Below are 12436 nucleotides of genomic sequence, written 5' to 3'. Positions count from 1 at the left end.
TGGACCCCCCCCCCCCTTTTTTTCCCCTCGTCCAAAAAAAAGCTACCAAATTATTTGTCTGCAACGAAATGCAGAAAATAAATGTTTTCCTTTCAAGAGGAAATACTCATTCCGATTTACTCCCTCCTTGCCTTAATCAGTTTAAAAATTCCCAAATCCTCCATTTGTTATTATTGTGAGAAAATTCACATAAATATCAATATGAATAAAAAAAATTTATTCAAATATGTGTGGCAGTTGACAGTAAGCAGTGAACAGTTGGCAGTCAGCAGTGAGCAGTTGGCAGTAAGCAGTTGGCTGTCGTATATGGAATTCCATACGTATTCATGGATATATCGATCATACAATAAACCAATAATACTTGATGTCTTCTTTTGACTTTTACCTTCAGTCAATAAATAACTAGGGTCTTCGTCATATTCACGCTGTAATGTATTCAGTTCCCTTAAAATAATTATTTTTAATTGACTAATTGAAGATGCTAAAGCAAGTTCATATTTAATTTCTTCAACTGCAGAATGCATGCACGCCATAGTGTTCGCAATTCTGACTCTATTCGTCGTTCTCTAAACTTTTTGCCAACAAAGGAATACTCTTACCAAAATACTCACCTTCTGGCAACATCTTCTGGCATTATTGCCGCAATATTGCAGCAACATTCTGGCAATACATTGCAGCAATATTGCGGCAATATCGTTTTTCGTATGTAAATTAGATTTGCGGCAATATTGCCAGAAAAGTGTTGCGGCAATATTGTAGCAACATTCTGGCAGCAATATTGCGGCAATATTGTTTTTCGTATGTAAATTAGATTTGCGGCAATATTGCCAGAAAGGTGTTGCGGCAATGTTGCTGCAAAGCAATTGCAGTACATGTATTATTTCAGGTTTTGCTGCAGCAATATTGAGGCAACACTGTAGTACTACCTATATAAATTGGTATTTAATAGAAAAAATTATCTATCAGTCATAAAACCATAAAACACTAGAGGTACTGTGAGCAATGAGCTCACTAAATGATACCCCCCGCCTCCCATATGAATAATAATGGCAGTGTCCATGTTTTGCTCTGAAAAATCCAAAATATATGTCAGATCAAAAAGTAAAATAGGAGGTGCACAATGGCAATATGCAATAATAAAGATTCTGTGAAAGTTTCATTAAATTTCCTTCAGTGGTATGGGAGGAGTTGCGGATAAGAGATGGGTACCTCAACGCGTAACAGACGGACGGACAGACGGCTAGACGTACAGATGGACGGAAATTCCGATTACTATATACCCTCCCGCTTTTCAAGCGGGGGGTATAAATATATAGCAACACATGAACATTATGGGAGGCGGGGGGTATCATTTAGTGAGCTCATTGCTCACAGTACCTCTAGTTTGGTTGGTGATATGGCTTTTATAATTCACATAAGACGTGAGCTTGTGTTTTCATAGTAACAATAATTTTGAATGGTTAGATAAAGAGCTTTAACAATACACGTGAATTTCTTGGGAAGAAACCTTCCTTTGGGTCCTGGGGTGGGGGTAGGGGGTAGTCTATGACTTCTATTGCCTCAAATCTTTCACTTTTCATACCCATTTCACACATATTCGTGTTTACCAGGGGGGTGGGGGTGGGGGGGTCAGCGTTTTCCAAGGGGGGTCCATGGTAACTTTTTTCATGCTTTAGTATATGTATACTTGTAAATTCCAAGGGGGGTCATGACCCCCCCCCCCCCCTCTAGATCCGTGCATGCTAGGATATTCCTGTTTCACTTAATGTTGGGCATAACTTTTGATCGTCTGTAGTTATGAGCTTTTATTCTTTTAATGTGTATTCCTTGTGATCAGAACTTCCCTTTAGAATATTCTTGAAATTGGCAGTTTAAGCAACTTTTAAGAAACTTAAACCTTGAATGAACGTTTTAAATTATTGAAGATAGGGTTTCAGATTACAGGTGCATTTCTCTTACATGGCCTTTCATACTGTATTTCTTTTGGCAGTCCTACTTTGAGCACTATTGATTTTCATCCTTTGACCTTGACCATGGAGTTTGACCTCCATTTGTTAAAACTTCCACCTTAGTCATAACTATGAACAGTGTGTGCTAGGTAATAAATATATTTTACAGATTAACTATGAATAATTTTATTCACAAATAAAAGTGAATGGGATTAGGCAGCTTGCAAAGCATATATTTTAGCTGAAAATCAATTTTGATAATAATTTACTCTCTATAAAGGCATGCTCCTTAAAAATGCAATAAATGATCAGCAAAAGCCCTTTATTTCTAAAAAAAATCTTTTTTTTCATGAATTAAATATACACCTCTATAATTATGTACAACATTAACCATTAATAATCGTACAAATTTTTACAATTTCAAAACTATTTGACTGGCTTGACAGACATCGGTCCGTATTTGATTTTATTGATGATACTGGAGTCTGTGTGATTACTTAGTCTCTGTCTCAGCCTCTCTATCAGAGACATGGGGCTTTGCTTACTACACTCCTCCCCTCTGTCACTCACAACATTCTCCTTCCCCCCACACGTAGGAGAACTCAGGCTGGAGACCCTCGTCTTCTCCTTCCTAGACCCAGTCTGTGGACTCTTGGAAGATTCCACGTTGATTGTCCGTAATGCCGATATCGTTTGTGTGGAACCTTTCTGTTTTTCATCATTAATCACTATGCTGTCACTATCACATATGGAGTCACTATCATTAAGAAATATCACAGATGTTTGGTCCTGAGTATTGTTATTGCACTTGATTTCAGAGGTTTCCGAATGTTTTCCATTTACCTGACTATTAACCCCAGAGGGAGTTTTCGAGACCTTTTCCTGAAAACTATTCATCATAGATGACAGCTCCCCTTCTGAGATGTTAAGTTTACTGAATGAATTCAGCAGTGAAGTCTGTACTTCAAAGTTACCAAAATTAATGGGGACATTTGTATTGTTGAAGGAGTGGTTCTCCCACAATGCTGACACACTAGGACTACCCTGCAGTCTTTGACAAGCGTCTACTGGGCTCTGCAAAGAGTCTAACTTGAGAAGGGGTGAGATCATCACATCCTCTGACAGGTGAGGACTTAGATTTGACAGATTGTGTGAAAACCTGGACACATAGTCCTCTGATCTGTCGGGGGTTGAAGCAGATATTCTTGATTTGATCCCAACCATGGGTTCACTTCTATCCTGCAAATCTGGTGTCACAACTGAAAAGTTCAGCTTAGGCATGTCCAGAAATTCTGTCCTGTCCAACTTCTGTAATTTAGAATTAACTAAATTTTGTTGCCACATTGGAGTTCCCAAAGAAGTATCGTGATTGTCACAATTTCCAGGAAGTGATGTTTCCACACGTGAAATTTCTTGATCTAAACCATTCACATTCACGGCACTATGACAATTTCCTATTATATCATCATCATCATGTCCCACATTTCCTGCTACATCCCCCTGACCATTTCTAGTTTCTGGATGGGAGGGAAATGTATACAGATCTTCAGCCTCACTGTCACTAGAGAAGCCCCTAAGAGTACTAGACACCCCCTGAGATATAGCCCTCACCATCACATCCTCTCCCCCTCCAGCCTTACCCTGGGGCTGACCCAGGGACCCACCAGATGGGCGGTCACTGAATCCACTCGATTTGGCTATTTTTAATTGGAGTCTCTGTGACAAGGGGAGATAATCCCCTTCCTCCTCCTCACTACTGCTAAAGTTTAGATTCCTCTCCATGACCACAGAATTAGATTTTATCGACCGCTTGACAACAGATCTCATTGCTAGCTCTAGTCTCTGCATTGGTGAAGCTTTAGTCTGTTGCTTTATATTTACAGGTTTATTGTGTAAACTTACTGCAGGGTTATCGACAGTCTCCCTATTTGACTGTGTACTTTGTATTGCACTATTTAATTCCTCATTGATCATTTCTTCATCCTCCTCATCTGTTTCCCCACCATCATTGTTATCCTCCATTTCATTTTTCTCCACCAAATTTTCACTCAATGCTACAGCTTCTGTCTCTTTCACCTCGTTTGCCATTTTCTTTCTTGATTTTCTTCCTGTGAATTATTCATTGAATTTATGAAGGGAATTTTTATCATGTATTGTAATTCACAAATATAAAGCCAAAACTGTTCATATCTGAAAAATTTTTGCTACAAAGTTAATTATAATATACAGTGTTAATTGTATAAGCAAATACATGCTTGAGTTTGTTTTTTTTACCATTTTTAACAAATAAAAGAATTCATAGTAGTTTGTTTGTCATGCTTTACCTTTGCCTTTGGTCTTTTTGGTGGCCTGTTCCATTTCAAAATCAGTAACAACCTGTGGATAACTTCTTCTGAACAGAGTCTGTTCCTCTATGGTTTTATATAGATCTTCACTGCAAACGCTGTCTCCAGCTGTAACAGTTTATAAAATAATGAAAAAAAAAGAAAAAAAATCAAAAATCTGCAGAAATAGTCATATTAACTCAAGGTACCTGGTTTATTCCATAAAACTTCATAGCAGTTTACTCCTTGTCTAATGCGGCACTTGACAATTCTGAAAGACACAATTTCGTGCAATAAACTTGATTATAGAAGAAATTTTTAAACCAAAATGTTTACATCACAAGTCATCCTGCTAATATGTAACTTTTCTTTAACAAAAACATATCAGTCATGGAAGTTTGATCTGCACAAAAATCTTTAACCTGTTCACTAGTCCAAAACATAGGTAATCAAAGATTATGAACCTCACCTCAACAAATGTTATCAGTGTAAGTAATGCAAATATCACGTCATATTTTCTTAATATTTAGTATTTATCCCAACAACAACATTCTTGCAAGTTGTGTTTAACCCCTTACATGGCATATACACATTTCTACTCATGTAGCATAAAAAAATGTATAGTGTAAACAAATATTCATAACTTTGTTAATACTGCAGATATCAAGGACTTCAAGTTCATTGGGATTGATCTAAAATTTAACCTTTTCTTGTATAAATAAAAACATCTGATAGTGTCCATCCCTAGATGCATCATCCATGCAAGTTTGGTTCAGGTAGGGCTTATAGTTACTTGGGAAAAAATGTAGATCTTCACATCCGAAAAGTCTGGTAGTGTCCATCCTTAATGCATCATCCATGCAAGTTTGGTTCAGGTAGAGCTTATAGTTACTTGGAAAAAATGTAGGTCAGATCCAGCATCTGAAGCAAGCAGCATCCCTAGATGCATCATCCATGCAAGTTTGGTACCTATAGTTCCTGTGGAATATAAAAAACTTTAACCTGGTCACTCTCTGGAAAATGTAGAGATCCAGAATCCGAAGCAAGTCTTGTAAAATGCATATCCATGCAAGTTTGGTTCGGGTAGGGCTTATAGTTCCTTAGGAATAGACTGCTCCTTTAACCTGGTCATTCATCTGCTAAGTAAGCATCTGAAGCAAGTTTGGTAGTGTACATCCCTACATGCATCATCCATGCAAGTTTGGTTCAGGTAGGGCTTATAGTTACTTGGGAATTGACTTGCTCCAAAACTTTAACCTGCTCCAAAAACTTTAACCTGGTCACTCATCTAGAAAATATAGGTCAGATCCAGCATCCGAAGCAAGTCTGGTAGTGTACATCCCTAGATACATCAACCATGTAAGTTTGGTTCAGGTACGGCTTATAGTTACTTGGGAATGGACCTGCTCCTAAAACTTTAACCTGGGACGCCGACGCTAACGCCGACGCCGGGGGTATAGCATAAGCTCATCTCGACTTCGTCGAGGTGAGCTAAAAATGTAGTCAGATTCAGCATCTGAAGCAAGCAGCATTAGCCTTGTAGTGTACATCAATATAAGCTCTGTTGAGGTGAGCTAAAAATATTTCTTTTCTTCTGTCACCATCATGCTTAGTAACTTACCTTTGGGGGACCAGATGCCTGCCTGTGGGTGAGTTGTTTTTACTGATGTCTGTCATGTCCCACAGTGTGATCAGAGGGAGGACCTTCTCCAGGGTGTACTCCAAAGGCCACTCCAGTTTGTTCACACAGAACACCTGGAACAGAGAAACAATTACACATTGTAACACACAACCTCATAGGTGCACAGCCCTTAACAATGCTGATTATAAACATGTCAGTAAGACTAGAGTGAAATCAAGATTTTACAGTTTACATTTCCTCTTCATAATTAGCACTGGCACTTGTTTCGGAAATAAATTTGAACCCATAGTATAATAATAACACAAGGTAAGTAACTCCGAATTACTTTTGGTACCCCTCTCCTCAGAAACGCACTCATTTACACTTTCAGAGGAAATGCACTGGCAAACTATTTATTACCATTTTCTTTTATGATAATTTATCTACACAACCATATATGACATGCATGTCTTTGTCTTCTTTTATCTCTGTTAACAGCATCAAAACTGCTCGCCGAGTGAGAAGTCAAACTCAACCATAAATGGTATGTAACCTTGTGCAAATAATATGATCCCGAATTTGATTGGCTAAAAATCTGTTTCTAAAATGACATCAGAAAAATGTTGTAGTGTTTTTATAGAAAAGAAGACTTAATCAAATTTTATTCATTCAATGCTAGGGATGTGCAATTTTATCGGTATACCGGTATATCACGATTTTTTGTTGCGTGATACGTATCGTGATACGGAGACCTAAATAACGGTCTTTAGGTACATATTATAAAGTCCAGAAATTATTCATTTATTTGTTCAATCTTTCAAATTACAATTACAGAATGTATAAAAAATGTTGTAAAAATTGAAAAAAACAGCATCTTACTGTCCAAACATAATTGATTTTATATACATAAAAATTTCAAGAAAGTAAAATTTTGTTTTTCTAGCATATTTTTTAGAAAAATAATGACTTTTCATATAAAATCATTGTAAAAACTGCTTTTAAAAATATCATGATATTATCATGATATTGTGGGAAAAAATCGTGATACGAAATTTTTGGCGATACCCAGCCCTATTCAATGCAATATTTAAAATCTGGAATTGAATTTTTAAACCCACTGATTTTTAAATTTTGCTCTTTGCCCGAGATTAGCACATACCGTTTTATGGTTGAGTTTGACTTTTCCACTCAGCGAGCAGAGTTTTGATGCTGTTTTCGGATATAAAAGAAAACAAAGTTTAAATGAGTGCATTTCTCAGTGATTGGGAAGGGTTTGCGCCATGCCCCATAGTCGCATTGAAGTGAAAATGGCGCATTAAATCAATTAATCATGGCACCAAGGTGCGCATTCAATTTTTGCGATGTTTTTTGGAAATATTTTGCGTACGACTTTCTTTCTTGTTTTACTTTCGTTTTAAATGCAGTCAATTTAAAACAACAAATCTCATTGGTTGAAACCTGTCAAAAAGTACTTCCGGTTAAACGAAGTGATACTTCATTCATTTGTGTGGTAGGGCTGTTCCCTTTCCAAAACTGTTGTAATTTTAACACAAAATACGGGTCAGTTATATTCTAAGCAAGTTCCTTTAAATTTGCTGCATTTCATGTGTTAAAAATCAGATTCAGTCAATCAAAAACGTGTTTTCTCTCGTATTTCATATTTGTTTGTCACTATGTTATTTCTTGAAATGGCCCTTCAGATTATACTGATGGCCCATTCATTTTCGAAATGGCCCAACCAAAATGTTGACAGTTGCGCCATAGTCCCATTGACCATTTTGGCCTTCCTAATCACTGATTTCTGAGGAGGGGGGAGCCGAGAATAATTTGGAGTTTAGATACCTTGTGTAATTATTATACTATGGGTTCAAATTTATTTCCGATACAAGTTCCTGTGATAATTAAATTGATTCATACATAGAAATGATCCGAACTACTTCAATCTTTACAAAACTGTTCCTGATTTAAATTTCGAGATTTTTAACAGTTTTTATTTCAAGAATAGAGCAGAGCAGTTTTCAAACCGAATTAAAAATCATCCTATGATTTTTTTGTCTTTTAAAGAAAGAATACTACCCTAAATTTTGAGTGGGTGCAAATTAACAGCAAGCTCATTAAAATGCTTATTACTGTAGATCACTATATTTTCGCGACATCTTATTTTCGCGACTTAGCAATTTGATGTTCATTAACGAGACAAAATTTTCGCGGGCTGTGGTCTCTTTTGTACATAAACATTAATAATACAAATATACGCGAGAATAAAATTTTCGCGAGCAGACAGACTCGCGTAATTATGCGAAAATAAAGTTCTCGCGAATAAAAAGTGATTTACAGTACATTAAATTTCTTGTGTTACCTGAAGATCAGCCATAGATGGCCTACTCCATCTTGAGACAGAGGTCGCACATTTTTTCATGTCTTGCAGAAATTCTTGCACAACCTAGATGAGGGAATACAGTGAATGATCAAGTTCAGTGACCACATGATGAAACATAAAACAAACATTTATTTCTATATTTGCCACTTCCAAAAACTTTCAAACTTTAATGAAAGCCATCTTATTTCCTTAATACAAGGGTGATTTCTTGATAAATGTATTATTTTTACACTATAGATGTAGATGGCTTTCAGCACTACCTCTTTCTGTGGGAAGTCTGGTACTTGTGCAGCTTTACGTTTGATGAATACCTCCACCTTGTCTACACACAATGTCTCTGACATAGACTTCCACATCTCAAACCTGAAAGGTACATTACAATCATACATGTATTGAGTGAACTATATTTGCTGAAAGACTTGTAAGAACTTCCTCTCTGCTTATTCACGTTTTTTAACCAGTGGAGACCAGGCTTGGGATGAAACCATAGAGACAGACATCCTGGGTTGCAGTGGGTGCTGACACAAAAAAGATCCCTCATTGCTTGAGGGCCTTATGTGACAAATACAGGTCAAAATTTGCAGCACATTGAGAAAAATTCTTAAAGGGACATTTTCTTAAAGGGACATTTGACAAACAAAAACAGTTTCATCTTGATATCTATACCTTTCCAGAACATTTGATGCTGGTAATGAGTTCATCAATTTAACAACCCTCTCCACTCCTACTCCAGGGACACCTTTGGGTAAATAGTCACAGCCCAGTAGCAATGCCATGGCAACCAACTTCTCTCTGGTCAGACCTAATCTGTCTTCCACTTCTGTCATACTGTAACACTCAACGTGAGGGTCCTGGTAAAACCAAAAAAGTACTCTAGTTAAACTGCAGATTAACAGGTGATTATATTGATGTAAAATTTCAAAAGTAAATATACACAAATAATTTTGCCATTTGAAGAAGTGAAATAAAAATTTAACAGTAGGAGAAGATGATCTTTTCTGGTGATATTTAAATAGTGTATATTTCCGCATTATCGTACAAATTTAAGGCATCACTCACTTTAGTGTTCATAGTAAAATTTCTGTAAACAGTCCTTGCTCCGTATAAGAATGCATCTCCGTCATTTGTTAAACAGCCATCCACAACCTTTACAAAATCAGAAAATTCCAACAATTATGTACATCCTAGAACAATATATGTTTGAGCAAAAAAGAAAAAAAAGAATAGCATGTTTTGTTAACTAACACTTAGAACAATTTGTATTACCCCTCTGGCATTCAGGGCTGCACAAGTAGCCTCAGCCTCTCCAGAACTCTGTACATAGGGAACTCCTAGATAGTCCAGCATTTCACAGCACTGAAATAATCCAATATATCACAGACAGGATCAATATAATACATCAGTAATAACAAGTGAAAGAATCATTTGTTTATTGTTCATCATGGTCTTTGATAAAACAATTATACTTGAGAATTTTATTTTTGCGAGCAGACTTGTGAATAAAAACTGATTTACAGTAGATTCTGGTCTTGATACTTTCTAAGTTTATTAAGCTCTACCTCTTTTAAGCAGGCATTAAAGTTCCTCCGGCCCCCCCTTCTGTGGCCCCCTACAGCCTTCCTGTTGGAGTAGCGAGTCTCCTGGCGTTTGGCCATCACCTGCTGTTTTAGCTCCGGGGCTTTCCCCTCTATCACAAACACCAGATGTATTCCAAGCTGCAGCAAGTGGGAAACCCGAAAGAAAAGATTCCTGTAATTTCAAAAAACAAAGTTTTAAGCTGATGAGTACATGTAAATCTGATTTTGAGAGATCTGTCAATTTCATGTTTACATTAAGATTGACACATATACCTTAAGAAGGGTTTAGAGACGACCCCCTGCATCTGTTTGACACATTGTGTCTCACACACCCAGATGCTGAGGTCCACAGCCAGGGTTTGGCCCTTCAGGGAGGACAGAGTTCGGTGCACTTGTACCGGCTCTAGCACTGACCACAGGTTGGTAACACCCATTTGGGTGACAAAGGATAATTACCCTGCAAATAAAAATTAACAAAGTTTCTAATGAGACTGAAGCTCTACTGGTGTGTACTTATACTGTACTTGTTTTAAAAAGTCTTCTTGAAATTGGATCAAATCTGTAAGAGTACAGTTTTCAAAGAATTTGAAAAAAATTTCTCTTGCAAGTAACCATGGTAACCAGAACAGCCTACTTGTTGAAATCAGAATCTGACAAACAGAATTATGCATTATAAAATATGATGTTCAATGTATCAAGTTTCATGGGAATAAGACAAAAACTGAAGAAGTAGCATTTTGAAAGTATTTCAAAGAAATTCATATTTTTTGGTAACACTGTCAAAATCAAATACCGTATAATCCCTGTTAACCCCCCCTGCCCCTATAAGCGCCCCCTTAGGTCTTTTTCAATTGTCAGGAAATAAGGGCCCCCTGTACAGTTATTAAAATCAACAAGAATCATATTGAAAAAGTGAAGAAAGTGAAAATGAAACGTGTCTATTATCCAATTTCTCAGTGGAAAATGAAACATTTAGCATAATTTGGGAGGATAACCTTCATTTTAAGTAAAGTTAAACATTAATTTAGTGGTTCCTTCTATTTCAGTGTTTTCCCTTTATTTCAAAGTAAAGGGTTAGAGATCAATTGTAACAGGCCAGGGGCTTAGGTTTATACACAGAAACTCTGTGGACATTGCAACAAGTTTTTATTTCAAAGCGGCATTTTTGTCAATTGAAGAGGTCAATTTGGCCGGTAGCCGGTTCTTAGGGAAAACACTGTGTATTTATTTTTTTTTTCAAAAGATTTCTTGAAGTTAAAATTTGTCCTTAAATATCATAAAGAGACTACCAAAATAACCGCCCCCTTTCTGCAATTTTCTAAGCGCCCGGGGCGGTTAATAGGGATTATATGTTACTGATAAAAAGAATTATGCCACTCAATAAAATGTTCGGAATAAAACCAAAATTGGATGAGGTGTACACTGAAATTTTACCTTTTGAATGTCTTCAGTATAAAGGTTAAAATAGGATTTTATTTTGTTCATCGAGAAATGAATCTAAAAAATGGATTGGACAGGTCCAGTCCAAAGACTATTTCTACCTACGTAGGTATTAATAGCTACCTAGGTATTTAAAGCTACCCAAAGTAGCTATTTTTACCTACTTTCTGCTTTACTTGCATTTTGTGGCCAAATGCAGGAACGGCGCAACATGGTGAGCACATAATTTCTTGATACAGTCACACTGATGATATATATTTGGCCAAAATATATAACTTCGTATATATAATTTTGCATAGAAACTAATGTAAAATTGCCGATTCACCAAGTTATCATTTTTTGGCCAAAATTTTGTCGTATTCATCATGTGTGACCGTATCAAAAAATATATATTCACCATGTTGCGCCGTTTGGTCTTTTGGTCGCAAAATGCAGAAATTATATAAAGTAGGTAAAAATAGCTATTTTGGGTAGGCATAAATACCTACGTAGCTATTAATAGCTACGTAGGTAGAAATAGACTTTGGACTGGACCTGTTGGACACTTTATGAAAGTCTAAAGCTCAGTCAATAGAGCACCAGACTAGATATCCAGGGACTAGGGGATCTTAATAGAATCTTGGTCAGGTCCATCGCATTTTTCTCTACTTTCTAATACGTCAGGTCAAGGTAATGGCCAGGTCAAGGTTAAAATTGATGTTATTAAGTAATTACAAGCAGAGATAGGAAGTTAAATTTATTGCTATATAAAAAAAAACTGATAGACAAATACAGAAATAGACGTAAAAGCATTATTTATCCATTGTCTGAATATGCACTTCGCAATGCATCAATGATCAACTGCATGTAACCGACAGTGACTGGATGAGTAATATAGTGACTAGAGAGACCTATAGGACGGGGCTAAGGTAAACTGCATGGTTTAATACATTTACTTACCAATCATTACATACAACTTCATCTTCATAAAGAATAACCGGCTGAAATTGATTAAAAGCTGTAAGTGAAATTGATCTTGTTCTATGTTTACATCCACCATGTATACCATGTGATTCTAACAAAATGGCGGGAAATTATTGATGATATTTAATTCAGTTTTTCTTATGAAAGCTACCCAGTATGATAGCTTTTTAAGCTATATAAAA

At 36.5% G+C, this 12436-nt stretch overlaps 1 protein-coding gene across 1 annotated transcript; it reads right to left on the bottom strand.

The window, feature by feature from the left end:
* Positions 1–2254: 2254 nt before the first annotated feature.
* LOC134235809 (flap endonuclease GEN homolog 1-like) lies at positions 2255–12353 on the bottom strand. Its single transcript, XM_062717979.1, has 12 exons — positions 12231–12353; positions 10125–10308; positions 9834–10023; positions 9541–9630; positions 9334–9420; positions 8941–9125; positions 8535–8637; positions 8254–8337; positions 5895–6028; positions 4483–4544; positions 4274–4402; positions 2255–4057 (listed from the first exon to the last, which is right to left on the bottom strand). The coding sequence occupies exons 2-12, from the start codon at positions 10283–10285 to the stop codon at positions 2376–2378; spliced, it is 2907 nt and encodes a 968-aa protein (XP_062573963.1). The 5' UTR covers positions 10286–10308; positions 12231–12353; the 3' UTR covers positions 2255–2375.
* Between the last annotated feature and the right edge of the window lie 83 nt (positions 12354–12436).

Source organism: Saccostrea cucullata, unplaced genomic scaffold, assembly GCF_032062105.1.
Source record: "Saccostrea cucullata isolate Sc308-1 unplaced genomic scaffold, CSIRO_AGI_Scuc_v1 ctg115, whole genome shotgun sequence".
Classification (NCBI taxonomy): domain Eukaryota; kingdom Metazoa; phylum Mollusca; class Bivalvia; order Ostreida; family Ostreidae; genus Saccostrea; species Saccostrea cuccullata.
Note: the sequence above shows the minus strand (reverse complement) of the source record. Positions and strands in the feature narration are given on the sequence as shown.